The sequence below is a fragment of the Haematobia irritans genome, chromosome 3, assembly GCF_050003625.1.
Source record: "Haematobia irritans isolate KBUSLIRL chromosome 3, ASM5000362v1, whole genome shotgun sequence".
Classification (NCBI taxonomy): Eukaryota; Metazoa; Arthropoda; class Insecta; order Diptera; family Muscidae; genus Haematobia; species Haematobia irritans.
Window position 1 is genome coordinate 47700246 of NC_134399.1, and position 25953 is coordinate 47726198.

Genomic DNA, 25953 nt, shown 5'->3' on the forward strand with positions numbered 1-25953 from the left:
TCCCTACGATACAAATTGAATCGGGGAATTCCCTCAAATCTCTTCAAAGGGACATTAATGCTTGTATCTCCATGCTCAAACTTTATGGCATTGATGTTGACAGTTGGGACCCCCTATTCGTTTATGTTTGTAGCAGTCGACTTCCCGATGTCACTTACATTGTGGGAGCAGACCTTGGATGACAAGTCCATAATTCCAAAGTGGTCATCCTTGGATTCATTCTTAACCAATCGTCACAGAACACTTGAGTCTGTGTCGGAAATACGACGAAAGGCCCCAAGTCAGACAGGGACTGCTACTAGACAAACTTCGAACAAGGAATCAGATTCTAAGTCAAGTCAGAGGGGCTTAAAGGCATTTCAGAATAAAATATCTGATTCTCTTTGTCGTCTATGCTCCAATGGGGGTCATGTCATTCGGGAATGTCCAAAATTTATGGAAATGTCCATAAACCAACGGTTGAGCGTGGTTAAAAAAATTGGCTTGTGTCTCAACTGCTTTTCCAAGGTGCATTCAGTTAAAAATTGCAAGAGCAAATTTTCATGTCGCAGGTGCAACAAGCGCCATAATACTTTGCTTCACAGGGAGTAAGGCTCCGCAACACAAAGCCAATCAACGGGTAATGTTGCATCAATTTCAAGCTCCACAGAACCTGATGTTGCTTCCACTTCTCTCGGTGTACAGTCCACTCACGCTGGAGGCAGCTCCCTGAGAACATTCTTTACACGTCATTCCGAGGATATTCTCTTGGGTACAGCAGTTGTGGAGATACGCCACAATGGTTTGGCGTATTTGGCGAGGGCCTTAATCGACTCCGGATCTGAGGGCACTTTTATTTCGGAACGGTAATTCAATAAACTCAAGCTGCCATATAGGCGCATAAGTGCTAACATTTCTGGCTTAAATGAAACTATTTCTGCATCCGTTCATAAAAAATGTTCCTTAGTTCTTGGGTCAATCGTTTGTAATGACTTTGAGATTTCTACCTCCTCCCTTGTGGTCCCTCATTTGTCTGGGAACCTTCCATCACGAACAGTAAATACGAGCGTACTGAACGATATTCCAGACATTCCTTTAGCGGACCCCCGATTCTTCCAGAGTTCAGGAATCGACATTCTCATTGGAGCCGATATTCTTTCATCCATAATGCTGTATGGTGTGAGGCAACGTATTTGTGGGTCATTACTGGCTCAGGAAACCGTGTTCGGTTGGGTTCTGACAAGGCCTATACATGAATCGGGTTTAAGAAACTCCAAACAGAATGCAACGATGCCCAAGGTTGTTTCCTACTTTTGTGAAACTTCGGTGGACAAGACCATTTCGAAATTTTGGGAAGTAGAAAGTCTTCCAAGGAAGGCGTTTTTATCTCCCTCTGATCAATTTTGCGAACGGCTTAATGTTACAACGACGACCAGAAGCAAGGATGGAAGATATATTGTACACCTTCCCTTTAAGAAAGAATTCCATACGGACATGTCCATTGGCAACTCCAGAAATAGTGCTATGGCCCAATTCATTAGAAATGAGGCCCGCCTCATTCGAACTCCAGAATTCAAACTTGAGTATGACGAAGTAATACAAGAATACATATGATTGAATCATATGTCGGAGGTGCTTCCACCGGAGGCGTTAGATCGTCCGAGCGACTACTACCTTCCACACCACGCAGTGGTCAAACCCGAAAGCACCACGACTAAAGTTAGGGTAGTATTCAATGCCTCATCTCCTTCATCAAGTGGAATAAGTCTAAACGATGTATTGCATACGGGCCCGGCACTTCAAAAGGATCTCATTGTGCTTATCTTAAAGTTGCGATTTTATAGATATGTCCTAAATGGGGACATAACGAAAATGTATCGTCAAATTTTAGTGACCCCTGAACATCGACGTTTTCAAAGAATACTATATCGTGGCCATCCGAATGAATCAATCCGGGACTACCAATTGGACACTGTCACTTTTGGTGTTAATTGCGCCCCATTCCTGGCCATTCGCACTATTTTGAAACTAGCTGAGGATGTCCGGGCTCAATATCCTCTGGCTTCAGATATTTTGGCGAATTCGATGTACGTTGATGATGCGTTAGCTGGTGCCCACACTATTTCCAATGCCATCGAGTCTAGGAATCAATTGATTCTTGCCCTTGAGTCGGCTGGATTTTCGATGAGAAAATGGACATCGAATTCCAAGCAAATACTTTCCGATCTTCCAAGCGATCAATTGCTTTCAGCAGATTTTTTGGAATTCGATGACCGCAGCACCGCTAAGACCCTTGGCATTCGCTGGAACGCCTCATCCGATTCGTTTTATTTTTCCGTTGCTCCACTTTCAAATGAGGGAATTTACACGAAAAGGGCAGTCCTTTCTGAGATATCGAGACTTTTCGATCTCGCAGGATGGCTGGATCCCTGTATTGTAATAGCCAAGCTTATAATGCAAACCATTTGGACAGAGGGCACCAAATGGGATGAGGAAATTTCGTATCAGTCTTTGTCCAACTGGAAAGCATTCCAATCTGCATACTCGTCCATCAACTCTATCAGTGTGCCGAGATGGTTTGGATATACTCCAAATTGTGAGGTTGAATTTCATGGGTTTTGTGATGCCTCAGAAAAGGCATATGCAGCAATCCTGTATGCTCGCATAAAGAATATGGAATCCATATCTGTCCACTTAGTTAGCTCTAAAACGAAGGTGGCACCGCTGAAGACCCTTTCTATTCCTAGATTGGAACTATGTGGTGCGACTTTACTGGCCGACATGATAGACCATTTAATTCCACAATTAAAAATTCCCAATTACTCCATTTTCTGCTGGACAGATTCCACCATCGTTCTCTCTTGGTTAGCTAAGCCTCCTAGTTTTTGGTCTACATTTGTTGCTAATAGGGTATCTCGAATTATTGAAGTTGTGAGTCCTTGTCGGTGGTATCATGTCAGGTCAGAATTCAACCCTGCTGGCCTAGCCAGCCGCGGTGTTTACCCTAACGATCTCAAGGACGATCAATTATGGTGGTGTGGCCCCCAATGGCTTGGTGACTCTTCTTATCCTTGCCAGAAAAGTACAAGTACGGTTCTCGAGGTGATTGAATTAGAAAGGAAAACTGTGAAGGCGAACTTCTCGTATTTTAAAAAATTTGAGGATGTGCTTGAAAGGTTCTCTGACTTTCCGCGGGCTGTCAGGGTCCTTGCTTATGTATATAGATTCCTTTACGCCACCCATCCTAAGTTTCGATCGCGTTTTCAGAGGGACTCGATTAGTGTATCTTCGTCCGAGATAGTAATGGTCCAGGATCGCTTGATCTCTATGACCCAAAAGGCACATTTCCCGGAGGAGTATCTAGCTCTTTCCACTAAGAAGCCAATTTCTTCTACAAGCCCTATACTCAGCCTTAACCCATTTCTAGATGCAGAAGGCATCATGAGGATTTGCGGAAGTTTAGCATCGTCACCTGCTCTCTCCTATAATGAAAGACATCCGGTTATACTTCCGTATAATTGCCAATTTTCACGTCTCATTGTCAAGTACATACATTCTATTTCTATTCATGGTGGTAACCAGCTGGTCCTTAGGTTGTTACGGTCGCGATTTGGGATAATCAAGGCAAAGAATCTAATTAAAACGACCATAAACAATTGTAAATTATGCGTCCTTTACAAAAAACATTGTCGAGCACAAATTATGTCCGCTTTACCACCAGAAAGGTGCGAATTATCCAGACCCTTTACCCATACAGGTCTGGACTTCACTGGGCCTTTCGATATAAAAAGTTATTCCGGTAGATGCTGTCGCGTTATCAAAGGCTATGTTTGCTTATTTATTTGTTTCGCTACCAAAGCTATCCACTTAGAATCCACCTCCGACCTATCGACTAGCACATTCCTAGCTATCGACTAGCACATTCCTAGCGATTTGTTTCACGTAGAGGTTGTCCCTTACATCTCCATTCCGACAACGGAACAAATTTCGTTGGTGCGTCTAAAACCCTAGCCAAAGCTTTTATTGAGACTTCACACCAAGCTATCGAATCCAAGTATGCCCTTCAAAACATATCCTGGCATTTTATCCCACCAGGCGCTCCACATATGGGTGGGCTTTGGGAGGCTGGGGTAAAAAGTTTTAAGTCGCATTTCCGTAAGGCGGCGGGGAATATAAAACATACATTCGAAGAATTCCAAACCCTACTGGCAAAGATTGAAGCTTGTTTAAACTCCCGACCACTGTGTCCTCTATCCCAGGAACCATCTGATTTAGCGGCATTGACTCCGGGACATTTTCTGATTGGAACGCCCCTTCTAAGTCCGCTCGATCCAAATATGACAGAAACTTCAATCGCTCTTGTCAATCGTTGGCAACGACTGAACGTAGTCCACCAGCAGTTTTGTATTCGTTGGAAAGACTAATACTTGAAGGAACTCCATAAGCGACATAAGTGGAAGAATCCCACTGAAAATGTTAAAGAAAATTCCTTGGTTGTAATTCGGGAAGAAAACTTGCCCCCAAACTGCTGGCGATTACGTAGTTTCCAAAGTACTCCCAGGTTCAGATGGCCGAGTGCGTGTTGTTGAAATTATCACCGAAAAGGGAACGATAACGAGACCTATCACTAAATTGATTTTACTTCCAAGTGACTCCTCCTTCTAGTACATACTCCGAATAACTCAATCACCTGATACCACGTCCAAAGGTCTACATTAAACTCCGTTCTCTCTTAGCAAAATGGGTTCCGTAAAAACATCAACATCCAAAAACCACAATGAAAGCAGGACATATGCTTGCAGGTTGTGCAGAATCCAACACCCTCTCCGTAAATGCAAACGATTCCTTAAAATGAGCGCCATGAAACGTCTTCAATTGGTAAACAAATATGGTTATTGCAAGAATTGCCTTGCACACTCTCACTCACAAGGAACTTGCTTTACAACCACTGGGTGCAGATACTGTCACCAGAAACACCACAGTCTTCTTCACAGCCAGAAGAGCAATAAAGGATCACACTCAGACATGCGGTCTCGACTTGGCTACTCCAACCGTCAAGAGGAAAACACCAAAAGAGACCATTCTCTGCCTCGCAAGTCCAACGAAAAAGTCTCCGAAGCTACCACTAAATCCAAAAACACGGCAATAGTTACGTTATCCGCTCTTTTGAAACAAAACATTATTACTTTGCTTCCTACCGTGTGCATTCAAGTAGAGGGCAAAAATGGATTAAGCAAATTGCGATGTCTATTGGACTCTGGGTCGAGACACAGTTGTATATCTAAACAGGTGGTTAGTAACCTACGACTTTCGACTTTCACACTGAATGAGGAAACTATCTGTCCAACTACATTAATCTCGGCCTACGATGAAGATATAAAACTAGCCGTCACACTACGAGTCAACAACAGGATATCTATCCAAACACCTACCCGATCTATATCAAGATCTATCACCAATAAATTTCCGAACATGATGCTAGCAGATGCTCGATTTTATAGTTCAGGTCCCATAGATATAATCCTGGGTATCAACACTTACTCCATAGTGGTGCACGAAGGCATTTCCAAACGGCCTGGGCTACCCACTGCCCAAAATACCATATTTGGTTGGACCATCTACGGAAACTGTTCGATGTAATTGGTATCTCACTCACAAAACTTGTTCGAAATATTCATCCTCATTTTAAAGGCAAACTTGGACACATTTCAAATGCAAACTTACTTAGCTTATATATCTTATTCAAAAATTAAATTTCTTACATATACTGAATTATGTGAATATACTTTTATAGATTTACGATATAAATTGAAATATCCTACCTATATTGTAAATATTATTTAGATATCATACATATTTGAAAATTATTTGCTACGTAGTTTTTCGTTGCAAAATACTGCAAGGGGGCGGAAATGTTTAAGCCAAACATGAACGCAATCCCTAACTTTTCCCCGCTCGATAAATATATTAGGATAATAAAATCGTCTAAAATTGAAATGTTAATTGACGTTTGAATAGATTGTCTCTTTATACGAGTAACATCAAATTTGCTATTTCCGCAACTAGCTGAGACCTTCTGTCTCATTCAACTTTCGATATTGTACTGGTAAGAACCATCAGCGAAAATAAATCCAAATCTTCCAAAGCAATCTTACCCTGGTGTTTCTTTTCTTTTATAATTTTTCCTAATTGTTCACTGGGAACAAACTGCACTGGGAATCTCTTGGAGTAACAAGGCCGATAGTCATTGGTGTCTACCTGCTTGGTTCCATGTTCATATGCTGTGCTATCTCTCTTCTAGGTCGATTGTGATTTCCATACATCAACATGTACAAAACGATCGAAATTCATTACTGGTGAAAATTTTTGCATTATCCTATACAATAACATCGGGATAGCCATGCCTTGAAAATAAATCTAATAATGTTTCAATGGTTGAATTCGAAGTGGGAGGAATCTTTGATATCCCTATCTCTGCCCACTTGGATTTGGCATCCATTACGACCAGAAAAAAATACACTTGAAACTCACCAGCGTAATCAATGTGGATACTTTGCCAATTGAATTCTGGTTCTTCCCACGAATGTAATTTCACCTTTGGAGGGCTAGATTTCACATGAAAACATGATGTACATTGCCTCGCTAATTTTTCTATATCCTTGTCTATGGTTTTCCAATACACATACCTCCTGGCTAATTGCTTCATCTTCGTAATCCCAATATGCGTTTGATGTAGTTCATATAAAACAGCATTTTGTAGGGAATCCGGTATTACCACACGTTGGCCTCGAAAAACAACACCATTGTTGAGGATATACAATGTGTCTTCCACGCAATTATTTTGAAGATTTTCCATCAGAGTTGATAGCCATGGATCTGCTAGTGTCTCTTTTTGAATAGTTTTGAAATTTAAATTGAATGTAGATATCTGGTTTATCGCCGATTCGCACAGCTGATTCACCTCTTCATTGATAGCTGATTCTGTTAAGCATTTTGATATTATCGGAGCTCGAGATAGATAGTCCGCATACCTTTTTTGTAGACAAGTTTGTAATCGAATCCAGCAAGGAATGCAGCATATCTTTGAAGGCGAGCGAAAGTCATCTGTGGCAATTTCTAATTCTGATGAAATATTCGGACCAATGTTTGATTGTCTGTAACCAGTGTGAAAGATCTTCCAAAAAGATATTGATAAAAATACTCAACGCAAAAAACGATGGCCAGTGCCTCACGGTATATTTTAGAATAATTCTTTTCTGCTTCTGTAAGCGATCTCGACGCAAAAGAGATTGGGCGTTCCTCTTCCCCTATAATGTGGGATAATACCCCCGCTATACCAGTTGGGCTTGCATCACAAGCTAATTGTAATGGTAGCTGCGGGTCAAAAGGAACGAGTACTCGGTCACTACCTATTTCTCTTTTGAGTTCCGTGAAAGCCTTTTCGCATTGAGAAGTCCATTTGAATTTTGCTCCTTTTTTAAGAAGGCTTCTCAATGGAAATGTGATAGATGAACACCTAGGTATAAATTTTGAATAAAAGGTAACCATACCTAAAAATAGGCGGACGTCGTCGACATTTTCTGGTTGTGGCATTTCTATAGTTGATGCAATTTTCGTTTTAGATTCCTGGATTTGATTAAATTTTATACTGTGCCCAAGAAATTCGATTTCCTTTTCGAAAAATTTACATTTATCTTTATTTAGATGTAAATCGAATGTTTGTAGTTGTTGTAAACATTTAATTAAATTAGATTGATATTCTGTTTTTGTACTTCCGTGAATAATGATGTCATCAAAATACGCTTCCGTTTTTGGTACATTGTTCAATATTTGGTTTAGAACCCTATTAAATTCTGGCGGAGCTGCTTTGATCCCAAACGATAGCCGGTTAACTTTATAAGTACCACGATGTGTCGACATTGTCTGGATTCGACTTGATTCGTCATCGACCGGAATGTGAAGATGGGCTTTAAAAACATCTAAAGTGCAGAAATATTTTGAGTTGCGTAAACTATTAAAAATATCGTCTATCTTCCTTATAGGGCTGTCAAGCGTTCGTTTACCCCTACCTTGTAGTCAACGCATAATCTCACGCCAACGTCAGCTTTTGGTAAAGCTACTAGCGGAGATCCCCAGTTACTACAATCGGGTTTTGAAATCACTCCATCAGCCTCCAGCTGATCAAGTTCATTGTTGACCTTTTCAACCAATGCATAAAGAATTTCTCGCTCTCGTACAAAAATTGGTTTAGCACCCTCTCGAAGCTTCAAAGAAATTGTAAAATCTTTAACACAACCAATTTTTGGTGTAAATAGGTCCACAAATGTTGTAAATATTGATTCGAATTCATTTGTATTGATTATTTGATCTGCAAATTGTGAAGAATTTATTTCATTTAAGTTTATTTTTAGTGCACGTATCCATTTACGACCAAGAATTGCGGTGTATTCTTCGGGCACTATATAAATCTCGTCCTCAATAGAATTGCCTTCATATTCTGCCTTGACCAAAATTGTGCCATCGGGCGTAAAAACGTTTTTGGTATAAGACCTAAATGAAATATTTGCCTGTGCTAAAGGCCCATCCACTTTTAATTTATGAAGCTGATCTCTCGGAAGAAAAGTATATCCTGACCCCGTATCGATCTCAAACTGAATAGGGTTATTTTGAACATTCAGAGTTACGAAGAATCTGTCTAATTTTCCCAGTGACATATTCGATGAATTATTTTGATTTACTTCGGCTACGCTTAAAACTCCGTATGGGTGAATATCTTGAATTTGATTTGCTTCGTGATTCGACTTCCCTTCTCTTAAACGAGCTTTGATACATACCTTCACTACATGCCCCGTCCTTTTGCATTCAGAATATTTCAAACTGTTTTTGTTACTGCGACACTCTTTTACGTAGTGGTTATCCCGTCCACATCTCAAACAAAGACCATCAAGTCCCAGTGCTTTATAATCGATTTCATACTTTCCTTGTTTTGCCTTGGGCCGATTATATTTTTGATGACTTCTGTTATTTTGATGATTTGCAACCCTTCTTGATATTTTGTTTATTTGATTTTGTTCATGTGATGATTTATTTGCAAGTTGCCTGGAATCCTGCTTTGCTGCTTCCAACGCCAGCGCTCTCGCTAATTCAGCAAAATCTGATGCCTTCCCTTGGATCTGCAGCAACTGCTCACATACACTGTTGTCTTTAAGGCCACGGATAAATTGTGCCCGCAGAAATATGCCAGCTATAGACTTTTTGCACTCACAATAAAAATCGCAATCGTTGGTGTCCGTTCTTAAGGTTGCTACATACTCTGCTATCGATTGTTGATCAGATTGGTACTTAGATAAAAAATTATACTGATAAACAAGTGCGCTTTGCTTTGGTGATAAATGATTTTCCAACAAATTGCGGACGTTGGGGACACACAGCTAAAGGCTGTAAGTCCAACAAACGTTGTTTGAAGTGCGGGAAAGACGGTTTATGTATGAATGTTGATTCATGCAGCACACCAATCAATCAATAAAATCAAGACTATCAAAAAATTTCGAGAGGCGAGGCAATGGATATGGTGAAGAGCAGAAATCAAAACCGTTTTTTAATTTTGAGGGACAATGATGAGTTTCCCATATTACCGGCAAACAGCAAATTTACCATGAATAGAGATAATCTTGTGAATAAAATCTTTACACCTCTTCCGTATAACACTTTTGCAAAAAACAAGAGTAAAACATCACCTTCCGACTTCCCATTAGACAAAATCCGAGAATGTTTGAGGAATCTGGTCCTGTAACACCTTTTATTATGCCTGATAAAGATAGAGTGAGTGAAATGGAGACACTGATGCATGAAATTCATTGTACGACAACTCTCCGGGAGCTTTCGGTGAAGCTAAAGCTGCTACCAAGTTGAAATTTTTAGCGCCAATTGAATTGAGTAACAAGCTGGCACAGTATTCAGCATTATTGTTGATCTTTTTCATGTATGTATAATTTTCAAACCTTAATTTATAGCTTCGAAATGATTCTTTGGATGCGTCGAACATTTCAAAATTTGGTACCAATGCGGCATTTGCATTTAATGGCAATTGATTTGATGCTGAAGAAACTGAGGTGTTCGTAATTTTATCGAAAATTTTCTGTTGCATCTCAAGAAATTTCTCAAATTGACCAGCATCCATTGTTTCAGGATTGATTTAATCCAACGTGTATTTTTATTGAAAATTGATAATTTGTATTGATAATTTTTGTTTTTCAACTCGTCGCCAATCAAAGCTTTTATTCCACAGTCTTTCATAGAAACCTATAGTGTCAACCTATGGTGGCGCCATATATCATCATCGCTATCTGATGATGATATAAGGCGCCGTGTCATTTCTGATGTAAAAGTATTGTCTGTTCACAGATTTGAAGTTAAGGACAGGGAGAACAGAGGAAGTTTTATTAAAAGCAGCACAGTTAAGATTGGGTTTGCAGGAAATGAACATCCCACAAAAATTGTACTTGACCACTCAAAGATGAAAGTAGTTACCTATTATCCCTCAATACGCCAATGTAACAATTGCGGACGTTGGGGACACACAGCTAAAGGCTGTAAGTCCAACAAACGTTGTTTGAAGTGCGGGAAAGACGGTTTATGTATGAATGTTGATTCATGCAGCACACCAATCAATCAATAAAATCAAAACTATCAAAAAATTTCGAGAGGCGAGGCAATGGATATGGTGAAGAGCAGAAATCAAAACCGTTTTTTAATTTTGAGGGACAATGATGAGTTTCCCATATTACCGGCAAACAGCAAATTTACCATGAATAGAGATAATCTTGTGAATAAAATCTTTACACCTCTTCCGTATAACACTTTTGCAAAAAACAAGAGTAAAACATCACCTTCCGACTTCCCATTAGACAAAATCCGAGAATGTTTGAGGAATCTGGTCCTGTAACACCTTTTATTATGCCTGATAAAGATAGAGTGAGTGAAATGGAGACACTGATGCATGAAATTCTAAAATTGATGAAGGACTATTTTACACGTGTTGGAAACAAGACTGGTATTGAATCTGTCCATCATTTTGCCAGCAGAGTCAACAGTCATGTCACCGACAATGATCATCACTCCATGGCACAACATATTGCTCAAGGCAGTCAGTCAATTGGAAAAGTATAGAAAGATAACCTATTAACTCTGAAATTCATTTTAATTTATCTATTCTATTGTTTTTAGTTAAAAGAAAAAATAATATACCGGTTATGTACACGAAAACAGTTAAGATTTTACAATACAATATTCAGTCCTTCAAAACAAATGCTAAAAATATGGAATTTTACTTAAACAAATGTGAGTACGACTTTCAGAGAGCGATTGTCTTTCTAAGAACAAACTTCTCAATTTTAATCTCGTCGAGAAAACCAGACCTGATGGCTATGGTGGTGTCGCCATTGGTGTCAGAAAATACATAAAATATGTTAAAACTGTACGATTTCGTGGAAAGTTATAGAGATGATGTTTGGAGGTAGTCATCATTTCCCCATCTCGCTCGAGTTCAGTGTGGGGAATATTGGTTATGGTGCTTTCCTGCCCAAAAAATGCTTTTACATTCTTTATCATCACTTGAACTCGAAGCTAACCCGCAACATATTGAACAAGCTTTTAGGGCTAAAATAAAAGCGACCACGCACAAACTGAACAGAAAAACGTCTCCAAAATTTTGGCTTTTAAGCGAAGTAACAAATACCCGAGCCATGAAAATCTAGCAGTAACTCACAATATGAAACAAATTTGGAAAGATGAGGTCAAACGGGCAAGAAAAGAGTTCTATTCACTCAAATTGAATGAACTTAACAAAAATCCAAACACAAAAGATGCTTGGAAATTTAAAAGCCATATTAAAGGCTGTAAAAACAGTTTAAAAAAATGTGGAATGAAGAGAATAATTTGAGTTATCTTCAATTCCTAAAAAATCAAGCACCGGAAAGAGCTGACCAGCGCGAATCGCACATCTTCCATGAAGACTCCTCTTTTATCGGTTTTGACTTCGAAGAATTTTGTAAATGTCTAAATAAAAATAACAAAAGATCAGCTGGAGGTCATGACGGCATAACCTACGAGGTGATCAAGTCTGTAACTCCTTTAGCTCAGTGAGCAATCCTAACAGTTATAAATAACGCCATTTTGGACAACAGCATACCAGATTCTTGGCGGATTTTTAAGATTATACCTCTTCCCAAACCTGGGAAAGATCTTAAGGAAATACAATTTTAGACCAATATCACTTATTCCGGTTTTTCTAAAGCTAGACAATCTGATGATAAAGAAACATATTTAGGAATGGACTGAAAAAAATTCTTTTCTTCCATCGAGAAGTTTCGCATATAGATGGCATAATTCCACATCGGTATGCATCAACGAATTCATACATAGATGTGAGAGGATTTAAAGTTGTTCTAATGTTCTTAGACATTGAGAATGCATATAACTGCGTAAGGATAGATATACTAGCAGAATTACTACTTGAGGCAGGAATAGAAACGGCTTTCATTAAATGGATAACAATCTTTTTATCGAACTTTATGCTCTCGCAAATGAGTTGCCCACGGACCAGAGGGGCATTTATCTTACAGCTAAGGAGATTGTCAATATTAAACATTTTAATCCAGCTCTTTATGACCTTATCTGCAATAACCCAAAAGTAAATTCAGCATACAGCTATGTGTACTATAAGTTTAAACTCCTTTTTGATCGGCTAGAATGTGGAAAGAAATATGAAACATCAAAACTTTTTGTACGACCAAACGTCATCAAGGGCAAAAAAGGAATATCTAATGAACAAATTAAACAAACTTATTATAATTAATGTCATGAATATGAACGGGACGGTTATACAATCATAGCTACCGATGCCTCAGTGACTACTGAAGCTACTGGTTGTGGCGTTCTGATAGTATCCCGGGACAATAATTTCCTTTTTCGGATTGACGCACCCATGTCAAGTACCTTCGGCGAGCTGTGGACCTTGAATAAAGCTGTGGATATCGCATGTGAGGATGGATACAGAAAGTGTGCACTTTTCACCGATAGCCTTGCAGTGTGCAAAGTTTTACTTAATGGTGGAAATAACAATTACATAGCTTCTGAAATACTTTTGAAGATAGACAGGTCAGACATAGATTACTTCCACATTATTTGGACACCTGGCCATAATGGCATTTCGTTCAATGAAAAAGTCGACCAACTCCCAAAATATACTGCTGAAGTCAGAGCACCCTTGAATGTCATGCTTTCAACCGATGAAATGATAAATCAATTGAAGCAACATCTTAGAGTTGCTTGGAATGAGAGATACGTCTACGAATCTAGGCTTAAAGGAGACAAATTTTTTAAAATTTTCCCAACTGTGCTGAAAAAAACATGGTTTTACAATCACAATGCGGACACTTTCACAATTAAGATGATTAACCGGCTGTTTGTGGGCCATTCGTTTAATAAAGAATTTCTGAGGAAATCGGTTTAGAAAATGACTCGAATTGTGATATATGTATGTAATGTATCTGAGGAACAACATAGTATTTTTGACTGTATGCAGAATTGAGAACAGATTTTGAGATTTTTGTTAAATATATGAACCTGTATGATCTACTTAAATCCAAGAATCCTGCCGATTTGGAAGAACTTGTAGTGGTATGGTTTGAGGATACATTGACATCACTGACAACTGTGCCCAGCTGACGACTGAAAATAGACAATTGCATGGACTTTGACATTTTCTCTTTGTAAACTAATTCTTTTGTACGGCGAATTCAAGAACAGGTTTTGATGGAGAATTTTTTGTGATAACGGTTTCTATTGCACTATCGAAAAAAAAAATCAGATATAGAGAAATTTGATCAATGATTGGGAGAGTATTTTTTGGACCACGTGTGGAAGGAGAAGTAACACTGCACATTAAATTTTTAACTACAATAGAATAAAAAGATCCGGAACTTTTGGGAAAGTGGGTTTGCAACCCTTGAAATCATTTTTCTTGTTGAAAACACAATTGGTTGTAAGCAGAGGCGATACTGCAGTAAAGCTTTAAAACATCATTCGGCCAAGATAGCCACAAGTTTTTAAACTTTTATTACAATTCGTGGCCAAGGTGTAAGCAGCCCAGATTAACCTGCTAAATAATTCCGAGAAATTACACGATAGCTTGTATTAAACCCGGAACGAACATTAATATTCAGGGCATGCAACAAAAAGTGATACAGTGATCGATAAGAGGCCTGAATACAAATAACATCTTCCTTGAAGTCCTGCGCTATGCCTAAAACCCAAAGGATCTTGATGTCGTGGGCTAACCTCCATTAAAGAAGCTAACCTCTATTTCGTCGTTCGAGATGACAGATGACTATTCAATTCTTTCAATTCAACCATAAAAAAAAAAGAATCTAAATTTGTTGTCCTTACTATATTTTTCTTTTCTAATTTTTTTAAATTTTTTTTATTTAATATCAATCTAATTAATTGAATATGAATTAATTGTTGTACTAAGAAAATTGTATTTAAAATTATTAACATCAATCTCATTATTCTCTTTTTACCTAGAGGAATCAAAGACAAATTAAATTGTTTGACACCAATGTCTAAGATCTAGCTTAGATCAAGCCAACAATAACGACGATTTTGAGCGCTCAACATCGACCAAGACATATTCTTGTAAGTGGCTACAGAATTAATGAATGACTTATCCTTCAAATTAAAGGATCTGAAAATGTAAGTTATATTTTGATTACTCTATGGTACTAATCCCTTGATGAAAATAGAAAACAAGTTTGGTGTTGATACTTTTAACATAAGTAATTTGGAATTAATTTTGAAACAATAATAATAGTTACCATGAGCTTGTAAACTGTTAGTTTATTTTTGGGGAAATATGATTGATAACTCATATGTAGCCTAAATCCTACTTGGGGTCACAATTTTGGGGCTATTGCAAATACAGGTCGATCAATAGCCAAGGATAGGTTTTGAGCCTATACGGAGTGGGTAGACCCATGGATGACACCATCGAACATCCTAAAGTGACTGGACTAACGTGTGACAAATGTGTGTTTACGATGTGACAGGTAAGACTGGTAGGTTTATTTTTTTATTTGTTTATAGTCCTGATGAGAGTCGAACCCATAGCCGGGTGGTGAAATAAGGCAGACCAATATCACTCGCCTCCTCTTTCCTCTGCTTTTGAGCATTGGATGACCCAGGACTATAACAATGGCGCCCAACGGGAAGAAAATTTCCATCATATTATATTTGACTTATCAGATATCGACGAAACTCGGAATAAGAAAAATTCGGTTTATCGAAGTTGTGTAGAGTGGCTGGCAATTAGCCGAATATTGTTGCTACAGTGGTATATATTGTAACCTGTAAGTTAACATGTCTATATGCAAATACCAACTAATATTTTCTTAGACGTACAAGGTAGAAATTTGTATCTTGCCTTGGAGGTTTGCGACTTCCAGCAATTGTGCTAATTTTTATCTAAGGAAACTGTGTTTATTTCAACCGTCGAACGGAACGGACGTGTTTTTTTAATAGCGGATAAAATCATCGTAATAAGTACCTACTACGAATTTCAAGTGTGGTGGGATATTAGGCCACCATGCAGAGAAATTCAAAGACATCCACTGGGTTGCTAACTTCAGGGCCCAGTGGACGGGTATCGACTGGAGTTATAAATTTGGGCAATGACCAAGAGTTAGGCCCAATTAGTCGACCTGTAGACGGGTCGACAGGTGGCGACAATTTGACAAGTCGGACCTTTTCCAAGGTAACGGCATCAAAAGGAGGTAATCCCTCACGAAAGAGATTCAAAGAACGCAGAAATGCTTTGTTTATCCTAAAGAAATTAGGATCAGTCGACCCAAGCACGTTGTCGGCTAAACAAAGCGATTCCTTAAAATGGGCTCAAGGAATTCTTGAGGCTGGAAAAAGGGAACGATCACCGGATGAGCTGCCATCCTCCAAAAGGGATCAACGATCGTTTGCCTCAGTTGCTAAAGACAGCCTTGTGATGGCTATCATAAATAAAGGAGCATTGGACGGTATGGTTCCAAAGCAAAAATGGGGGGAAATTGAGAATGCTTTGTCTGGCGTCTACTCACAGGTGCTGGAAAAGTTTCCCGGCCCAGATCCTCGACACCAAGAGGCTGGTTGGTATCAAGGACGATTTAAGCTAGTCGCATTTGAGGACCAGAGGTCTATAGAATGTTTTAAAGCTGCTCTGATACTAATTGGTGAAGTTTGGGAAGGAGCTGCCTTAGAGTTAGTCGAGAAGAAAGACATACCGGCTAGACCAAGAGCACATGCGTGGATACCTGCAAACCCTCCTGACCCTGAATCTATTTTAAATAGACTGAAACAATGCAATCCAGATCTTCCAACAGCTGATTGGAAGGTTGGCCGTTTGGATGAAGTGGATGGGCCACGACGGCATGCAGTGTTTATATTGAACACTCAGTCTTTGCCACATCTAGCAAAGTCTCAGGGCCGTGTATGTTATGGCTTTCATTATATCCAAATGAAGGTGTATAAAAACGATCAGCTAAAGGATTCAGAAATGGACAAGCCTCTGTCTGAATCAGAAGTAAGCGGATCCTCTTGCGAAGTCGAGGAGGATACCAAAACATTTGAAGACATGGATAGATACCGTATGCGTGAGGAGGCTTCTACTGCCTCAGAACTCACCAAAGTTGAACCTATGGTTATTGCGAGAGTCACCGATATCTCTGAAGAGGACATTCTTGATGACTCGATTGAAGCGGCTGATGTGACGGTTGTTGAAAATCTCGATGGTCCTACGGATCCTCCAGATAAATCTTCATCATTGTAAGGCTGCATGTGCTGCCTTAAAAGTTCTCCTGATGAAAGGGGACATAGATATAGTTCTTATTCAAGAACCATATGTTTATAAAAACAAAATATGTGAATTAAGTACTCCGGGGTTCAAACTATTGCAGTATACTGGTAATGATGTAAATCGAGCCTGTATAATTGCTAAAAACGAGCTCAACTTGTTTCTGCTTCCTTCAATGTGCAATACAGACACTGTCGTTGCATGTTTAGAAATAGCCAAATGCAAATATTGGGTATCTTCGGTCTACATGGGACATGACAGGGAGATGCCTCCATATGCCGTTAAGACCTTAGTGGAGGAGTCACTGAAAACAAAGACGAAACTCATTATGGGATGCGATGCGAATGCACATCATAGTATATGGGGAAGTAGTGATACTAATGCAAGGGGAGAGTCGCTAATAGAGTTTATTTTGCGTACTAATCTGGTAGTTTGCAACAAGGGTGATGTCCCAACCTTTGTCACTAAAAACAGGCAAGAGGTTTTGGACATCACCTTGGCCTCGCAAGAACTGAATGAAATGATATCTGAGTGGCAGGTTTTAAGTGAACACAGCTTCTCAGATCATCGCTACATCAGTTTCAAATTTGATGTTCATATCACCAAGATCATATTTCCGCCAAATGTTAGGAAAGCTGACTGGAATAGGTATAGGGAATCGTTCAATATGATGATACCGGAAATAACAGAGACAAATATGAGAAATGTGCAAGATATCGAACACGCAGTGGAGCGGATTACTAAGGCCTTCAACATCTCACTGAAAGCTGCATGCCCTAGAGGAAAGCCAAGGGGGAAACATAGACCACCATGGTGGTCTACGGAATTAAGTAATATGAGGAAATCCTGCAGGAAGCTCTTTAACAAGGCAAAGTCCACCAGAGCCCCTGAGGACTGGGACGCTTACAAGAAGAATCTGAGAGGATACAAGCGAGAACTGAGAAAGGCTCAGCATAACTCTTGGAATGCTTACTGCAGCAGTATTGAGAATACGTCCGAGGCTTCCAGACTACGGAAGGTTCTAGCATCCACCAACTCCGCTCCAGGTTTCATTAAAACATCGGAGGGCAATTGGACAACGTCCAGTGAGGAGACGCTGGAGGTACTATTGGACACACATTTTCCTGGAAATCAGACGGTTGAACCATGTACTGGCGGTGCCACAGTTGCTCAGCGGTCGTTTCCTGTCGAGGAAATTGTATCGGAAACTAGAATAAGATGGGCGCTAAATAGCTTTGGACCATTCAAATCCCCTGGACCTGATGGAATTACTCCGGCGGAGTTACAAGCTGTAACTGACAAAATTATCCCCTGGTTGTCGGTGATATATAAAGGATGTATCAACTTATCATATATCCCAGGAAAGTGGAGGGAAACAAAAGTCGTTTTCATACCTAAAGCAGGAAAAGCCTCTCACTCGAGGGCGAAGGATTTCCGACCAATCAGCTTATCCTCATTCCTACTTAAGACTCTGGAGAGGATGATAGATATTTATCTCAGAACTAGCATCGATTCAAGTTTGTTCTCGAAACGACAGCATGCATACTCGAAGGGCAGGTCTACTGAGACCGCACTACATGAACTAGTTAGCTTTATTGAAAGCTCACTATCTGTCAAAGAATACACAATCGTGGCGTTTCTAGACATCGAAGGGGCGTTCAATAATGTCCATCCGAGCTCGATATTAAATGGACTGACAACTCTGAATGTTGATCCATGTATACTCAGGCTGTTAGACGAACTGCTAATGAAGAGACGTATTTCAGCCACACTAGGACAAGCAAACATACAAAAGTATGTGAACAGAGGCACTCCCCAAGGAGGAGTTCTATCACCTCTTCTTTGGAATGTTGCTATAAATAGCCTTCTGGTTACTCTAGAAAAAGAAAGGATAAAAGTGGCGGCATACGCAGATGATGTAGCTCTGGCAGTCAGTGGAAAATTCCCATCCACAATCAGAAATATTATTCAGAGGGCCCTCCGGATGACTGAACAATGGGCGAAAGACAATGGTCTTGGGGTAAATCCTGCAAAGACAGAATTAGTCATGTACTGCAAAGATCGCAAAACTCCCACGGTTAGGCCTATTTCCTTAGGGGGTATTGAAATTCCCTTTGGTGATTGTGCAAAATACCTTGGCGTTATTTTGGACAGGAAGCTGAACTTTAAGCTTAATATTGAAGAGAGGGCGAGGAAGGCAACTGTAGCTTTGTACTCGTGCAAAAAGGCAATAGGAAAAAAGTGGGGACTAAAACCAAAAATTGTGCATTGGCTATACACGGCAGTGGTTAGACCTATAATGCTATATGGTGTTGTAGTCTGGTGGCCGGCACTTCAGAAACCGACTGGTTTAGATAAAGTTCAGCGTATGGCGTGTTTGTGTATTTCAGGCGCATTCAGCAAGACAGGAACAAATTCCCTTAATGTCATGCTGCATCTATTGCCTTTAGACATTTTGGCCAAACAGTCAGCTGCAACAACGGCTGTGCGGTTGCGCGAACTATCGCTGTGGTCGGAAAAAGGTTACGGTCACAGTTCTGTCCTCAAAATAATGCCAGATGTACCTAACGTAGTGGATTACACTTTGGCGAGTCCACTTTTCGACAAAAAGTTTGAGACTCTAATCCCCAACAGTGAGGCGTGGTGCACACAGACCCCGGGGAATAAAGAATATATAGATTTCTACACTGATGGCTCCAAATTGGATGGACAAGTGGGGTTCGGAGTATATTCTAATGATCTGGAACTTCAAATAGCGAAAAGATTACCTAATCACTGTAGTGTTTTTCAGGCTGAAATATTAGCAATAAGAGAGGTGGCGAATTGGCTGAGAAGTAATGTTCCAAAAAATGTGGGCATTAATATATACTCAGACAGTCAACCTGTAATAAAATCCTTGGACTCTGTGTTCCTCAACTCGAAAACGGCCATCGATTGCCGCAAATCTCTCAATGAGATGGCTGAGCAGTACAATATTCACCTAATATGGGTGCCTGGCCATAGGAACATACCGGGGAACTGCGAAGCGGATGAGTTGGCAAGGCTAGGGACTACCTTACATATTCCAGGGGAACTAGAATTTGTTGGTATGCCCCTAGCTACCTGCAAGCTCATGCTGCGTGAGAAGGCTGTTATGATGGCAAATGTTCGATGGGAGAATTACAAGGGTTGTAACGACACCAAGCAAATATGGCCCCATTTCAACTTAAACCGCACACTAGGTATGCTAATGTTCTCGAGACGTCAGATATCACTCCTGATATCTGCTATAACGGGTCGCTGCCTGATAGGAGATTTTGCAAAAACTATTGGCGCGAAGTATAATGACTATTGTATGAGCTGTCATGATGCGGAGGAAAAAGAATCAATTAAACACCTCTTGTGCGAGTGTCCTGCATTTTGTGTAAAGCGCAAGCAACTTTTAGGAGCATATAGCTTCGGATTACTGGCGGATCTGGAAAACGTTAACTTAAGCAGTCTGCTAATGTTTTTGGAAGAATCTGGTTGGTTCAACAAAGAAAAATAATCAAGAAGGTTCAGCGGTTAAAACTGGAAGTGCCCATATGTAATAGGTACTTTTAGTTAATGTGGTATCACAATGGACTGAATAGTCTAAGTGAGCCTGAATCTTAATCGGGCTGCCACTTTAACCTAACCTAACCTAAGGAAACTGGAATAAAATCATAATAGAAAAAGAGAAAATTAAGAATTTTGATAAACCTGACCTTTTTTTTTAATTTTTTTTATTGTTACATACTCCGCGTAATCTTATAATTAATGTGGTGGAAATGCAACACTAATATTTGCTTCCGCGAAATTACGTTTGTGCTTGAAGCCTCATTTTGGATTTTCGCTGGCTTTCAAGCCGATTATTTGGTAATCCGAATTGTTGATGTTGGAAGTCCACGAAATATCATAGATTATTGCAGAAGTCCCGGTTTGCTACATGTGAGTTAGAACTCAAGACATGTTTTCCCAAAAATAAATCATGCGAATTAAATTTAGAAACTAACATTGTTTTTTATATATATATATATATATATATATATATATATATATATATATATATATATATATATATATATATATATATATATATATATTATATATATATATATATATATATATATATATATATATATATATGTATATGTATATATATATATATATATATATATATATATATATATATATATATATATATATATATATATATATATATATATATATATATATATATATATATATATATATATATATATATATATATATATATATATATATATATATATATATATATATATATATATATATATATATATATATATATACATTTTTTAATATTACTATTATTTTGGTTGTTTTGATTTATCGTATAAAAGAATAATTATTTACATACACTTGAAGTTAGACTGTATTTTGATGAGACCAAACACTCGCTTGTGGGCTAGACAAGAAGAAGAAGGCAGATCTAGTACTCCTATCCCATCGGGTGACTCTTTACTTGACACAACTGTCTTAGAGGGGTTTGGGGAAAGCGATTCCACTATTGTCGAGGTTAATAGAAACTCCGGTGAAATGGCGGAAAGTGGTGAAGGGCAACAGGGTGCTGAGGCTTTGCCACAGTTAATTTCTCAACAAATACAAAGTGAAGTTTCTTCCATGGAAGAGAGACTTCTTAGTAGAATATCGACTATGTTAGAATCTCAAAGACAGGTTACGCCTGAATTCCCTAGGGAAATGCCACCGAATGCTAGAAGATCTAGGGGAGGCAGAGGTAGAAACCGCAATAGATTTTCAGGGAATCATAATTTTACTAATCACCAATCGAACGACCATATGAATCGAAACTCAGTGCAAGGTACGGAACAGAATTTAGAGAATGAGGGAAGAGAGAGTCAGATCCGTACATCGACCGAGATAGACGAATTGCTAAGGAGGGTACAATCACTCAATATTAATCGGAATGACGGTAGACGCTTGGAAATGCATCGCTGGAATATTTCATTTTCTGGTGATGGTACAGGTTTACGGGTAGATGAATTTTTGATTCGTGTTCAGCATATTGCAAATACTCAAGGCTATTCTCTCGAAGAGGTAACGAGAAATATTTATATTCTTTTAAACGGTTTAGCGGCTTCTTGGTACTTTTCTTGGCTCACTAGAAATCAGAATCCCACATGGATAGAATTTAAGAATCAATTAAGGGATCATTTTCGCACAGCTGATACAGATTGTGACATAGAGCACACTATGATGAATAGAGTTCAAAGACCAACTGAGAGTTTCGATCAATTTTATCATGTTATTACTGAATTGAATTCTAGAATGGAAAATCAAAGATCGGACGCGGATTTGATTGAAATTTTGAAAAGAAACGTAAACCCGAAAATGACAGTTTTCATACATAACTCTAAAAGTAGAATTTTGTCAGAATTTTTAAAGGAATGTCGTAGAGCAGAAAGGGACATAGCAAAGGTCGAGAGTAACATGAACCGGAACAGGTCAAGGGTGAATGAGATTAATTTGGTTGACGAGTTATTGCCAATCGGACATGAGGAAACACCTCAGGTAGATGCAGTGTATATGAATACTAAACGTGACACTTCTGATCATTCGAAATTGACATGTTTTGATTGTAAGAAGATAGGACATATCGCGATTAACTGCCAGGAAAAATCAAATAGAATTTTTTGTTATCGATGCGGTCGCGACAATTATGTTGTTTCCAATTGCCCGGACTGTAAGGGAAAAAACTTTCGGCAGAGTTGGGTAACCGGGGTCCCGAACTCATAGATAATATACCCGGATTTGACTTCAAAGATGATACACGTACTTTTCAACAAAATCTTCTCGGCCATGACACCATAATTAACCCTGACTTACAATTAGAAATTGAAAATGACTTATCTGACATACCACATGAATTTAGAGACTCATTTATGAAGAGATGGCGACATTATAAGCAAGTGCGGGACGATATATTCAGCGAATCTGGTGTGGGATATATGCCTTCGGCACGAATTTTAAGGACTAGACAGCGTCATAAGGAGCTTAGATCTGAACATAGACGAGTTATTAGCACAGTCATACATGATGAAGGGACAGATATACGTCCATACGCTGAGGTTGTATTATGGGGTAATTCGATTTCAGGCTTACTCGACAGTGGGGCCAGTGTGAGTGTTCTAGGGGGTGGTTCTTTGCAATTTTTGCGTGATAATGGAATTGAATTTCGCCCATTTAAATCATCTCTTGAGGTTGCAGATGGAGCTTCGTCGACCGTAGTAGGAAAGATTCATACCGAAATTTCATACAAAGGTCAAACAAAGACTATAACGTTGTACATTGCTCCGGATCTAAAGCAATCGTTGTATTTAGGATTCGATTTTTGGATTCTTTTCGGGCTTGATAAATTTGTCGTATCAGAGATTTTGGCTCCAAGTTGCTCTGTAGATACGAACGCCCACATTTTGAACCCAAATCAAGGAATATTGGTGGAAAAGGTTAAGTCAATGTTTCCTTCCTTTTCGAAACTTGGCCTTGGCAAAACCCACCTGATCGAACATCACATCGATACTGGTAATGCGACACCTATCAAGAAAAGGCACTATCCCATATCGCCTGCTAAGGAGGCTCTTCTATATGAGGAATTGGATAGGATGCTGGCATTGGGTGTCATAGAGGAAAGTAGAAGTCCCTGGTCTTCACCAGTGGCGACAGTAGTGAAGCCAGGTAAGACCAGGATATGTTTGGACAGTAGAGACCTCAATAAAGTGACCGTTAAAGATGCCTATCCAATTCCCCATATAGAAGGGCTTCTCATGCGGTTATCGGATACCTTTTATATATCTGCCCTCGACCTAAAGGATGCCTTTTGGCAGATCCCTTTGGCGAAAGATTGCAGAGAAAAAACAGCATTTACAGTAGCTGGTAGACCTCTCTATCAGTTTACTGTAATGCCGTTTGGTCTCTGCAATTCTCCTCAAACTATGATGCGCCTTATGGATCTTGTCATTCCGGCGGAATTGAAGGTCAGAGTATTCGTATACTTAGACGATTTACTCGTTTTTTCTCGGACGTTCGAAGAGCACATCGCTTTACTTGAAAAGGTAGCTAGGTGCATTCAGTTAAGTGGCCTTACTATAAACTTAGAAAAATCACGATTTTGCATGAAAGAGGTGAACTACTTAGGTTTTTTGATAGGAAATGGCGTAATTCGAACATCTGATGAGAAAATTAGTGCAATTCGTGATTTTAAGATTCCAAAGACACCGAAGGAGGTTCGCCGATTTCTTGGCATGGCCAATTACTATAGAAAGTTTGTTCGGGATTTTTCAACCCTAAGTGCTCCCTTATCTGACCTTCTTAGGAAGAACAGTAAGTTTACCATGACCGAAGACGCCTTGAAGTCACTGGAACGAATTAAGGACGCTCTCTGTACAGCTCCGGTTCTTGTGCATCCAAATTATTCGAAACCCTTCATCATCCAGTGTGATGCATCATGTTCCGGTATTGGAGCTGTTTTGTGTCAGCTGGATGATGAAGGCTTTGAAAGACCAATCTACTATTACTTCAAGAAGCTGAACAAGGCCCAGCAAAATTACTCGGTGACCGAGCTAGAGTGTTTGGCTGCGGTTTGTGCTGTACAGAAATTTAGGCCGTACATTGAGATGCTCCCTTTCAAAATCATCACCGACCATGCAAGTTTGCAGTGGTTGATGAGGCAGAGAGATCTCTCGGGTCGGTTAGCTCGCTGGAGCTTGTCACTGGCTGCATATGATTTTGAAATAGAGCATCGCAAGGGCAGTGAGCACATCGTGCCGGACACTCTATCTCGGGCATTTAGTAATGAGCTGGCCTCATTTCATCCTTGTATAGTAGAGGTCGATTTGAATTCACCAGAATTCGACGCTGACGATTATAAGGACCTCCGTCGTAGTATTGGGGAGAACCGTGAATCTTTACCAGATTTAAGGGTTGGGGACAAATTTGTCTATAAAAAGACCGAATTTTCTACTGGTGATCATATTTCTGATACGCTCTCCTGGAAGCTCTGGGTACCCGCAGGTCTCACGGAGTCTATGATCAGGTCGGCACACAACCCACCACAGGCTGCGCATGGTGGTATCGGGAAAACACTTGAGAGGTTGCGCCGAAACTATTATTGGCCACATATGGCGAGCCAGGTTAGGTCCTATGTCTCACAATGCGACACATGCAAGATGTCAAAAGCCCCCAACTACATAACAAGGCCACCAATGGGCGCCCAGAGCGACATAGAGAAACCTTTTCAAAAACTCTACGTAGACCTGTTGGGTCCATACCCACGTTCCAAACGAGGCCACACAAACATATTGGTCTGTCTGGACCATTTCTCAAAATTTGTTTTCGTTGAACCCATTAGGAAAGCTTGTAGTACTTCAATTATAAATTATTTAGAGGGACACATTTTTTCGGTTTTTGGCGTGCCAGAGTGTATACACACTGACAATGGTCGTCAATTCATTGGAAAAGAATTCAAAGAGTTTTGCGAGAGATATGCCGTAAAGCAGATATTCACAGGAGTTCATGCACCTCAGAGCAACGCCTCTGAGAGAGTTAATCGCTCAATACTCGCAGCAATAAGGTCGTACATCGGCAATGATCATTCCGACTGGGATGAACACCTGCATTCAATTGCATTATCTCTTCGTAGCTCTTTACATTCTTCCATTGGATCGTCACCATACTATGTGTTATTTGGCAGACAGATGATTGTACATGGGTCATCTTACCCTATTTTGCGTAAATTGCAATCGGTAAACGATAGTGAAATTACCGTGATTTCCAAACCTGATACTATGAAGCTAATCGACGAGTCAATTAGGAATAATTTGAGGAAGGCCTACGAGAAATCGGCCCGATCTTACAACATGAGGACGCGAAAAGCTAATTACAGTCCTGGACAGGAAGTATTCCGACGAAACTTCCAACTTAGTGACTTCAGCAAAGCCTTTAATGCCAAATTGGCCCCAAAATATCTTAAAGCTAGAATACATTCCAAAATTGGAAATAATTTGTATAAATTGGAAGAC

At 39.5% G+C, this 25953-nt stretch overlaps 1 protein-coding gene across 4 annotated transcripts in view; it reads right to left on the reverse strand.

Annotated features, from left to right (window-relative positions):
* Positions 1-25953, reverse strand: part of Spx (Spliceosomal protein on the X) — a 53533-nt gene that overhangs the window by 13585 nt on the left and 13995 nt on the right. Inside the window, exon 1 of one of the 4 annotated variants that reach the window (XM_075299965.1) lies at positions 8814-8856. The exons of the other annotated variants lie outside the window; for them this stretch is intronic. Within the exon in view, the coding sequence (XP_075156080.1) occupies positions 8814-8841 (28 nt within the window). The 5' untranslated portion in view covers positions 8842-8856. Of the gene's footprint in view, positions 1-8813; positions 8857-25953 lie in introns of those variants that run through there. 4 annotated transcript variants of the gene reach the window in all.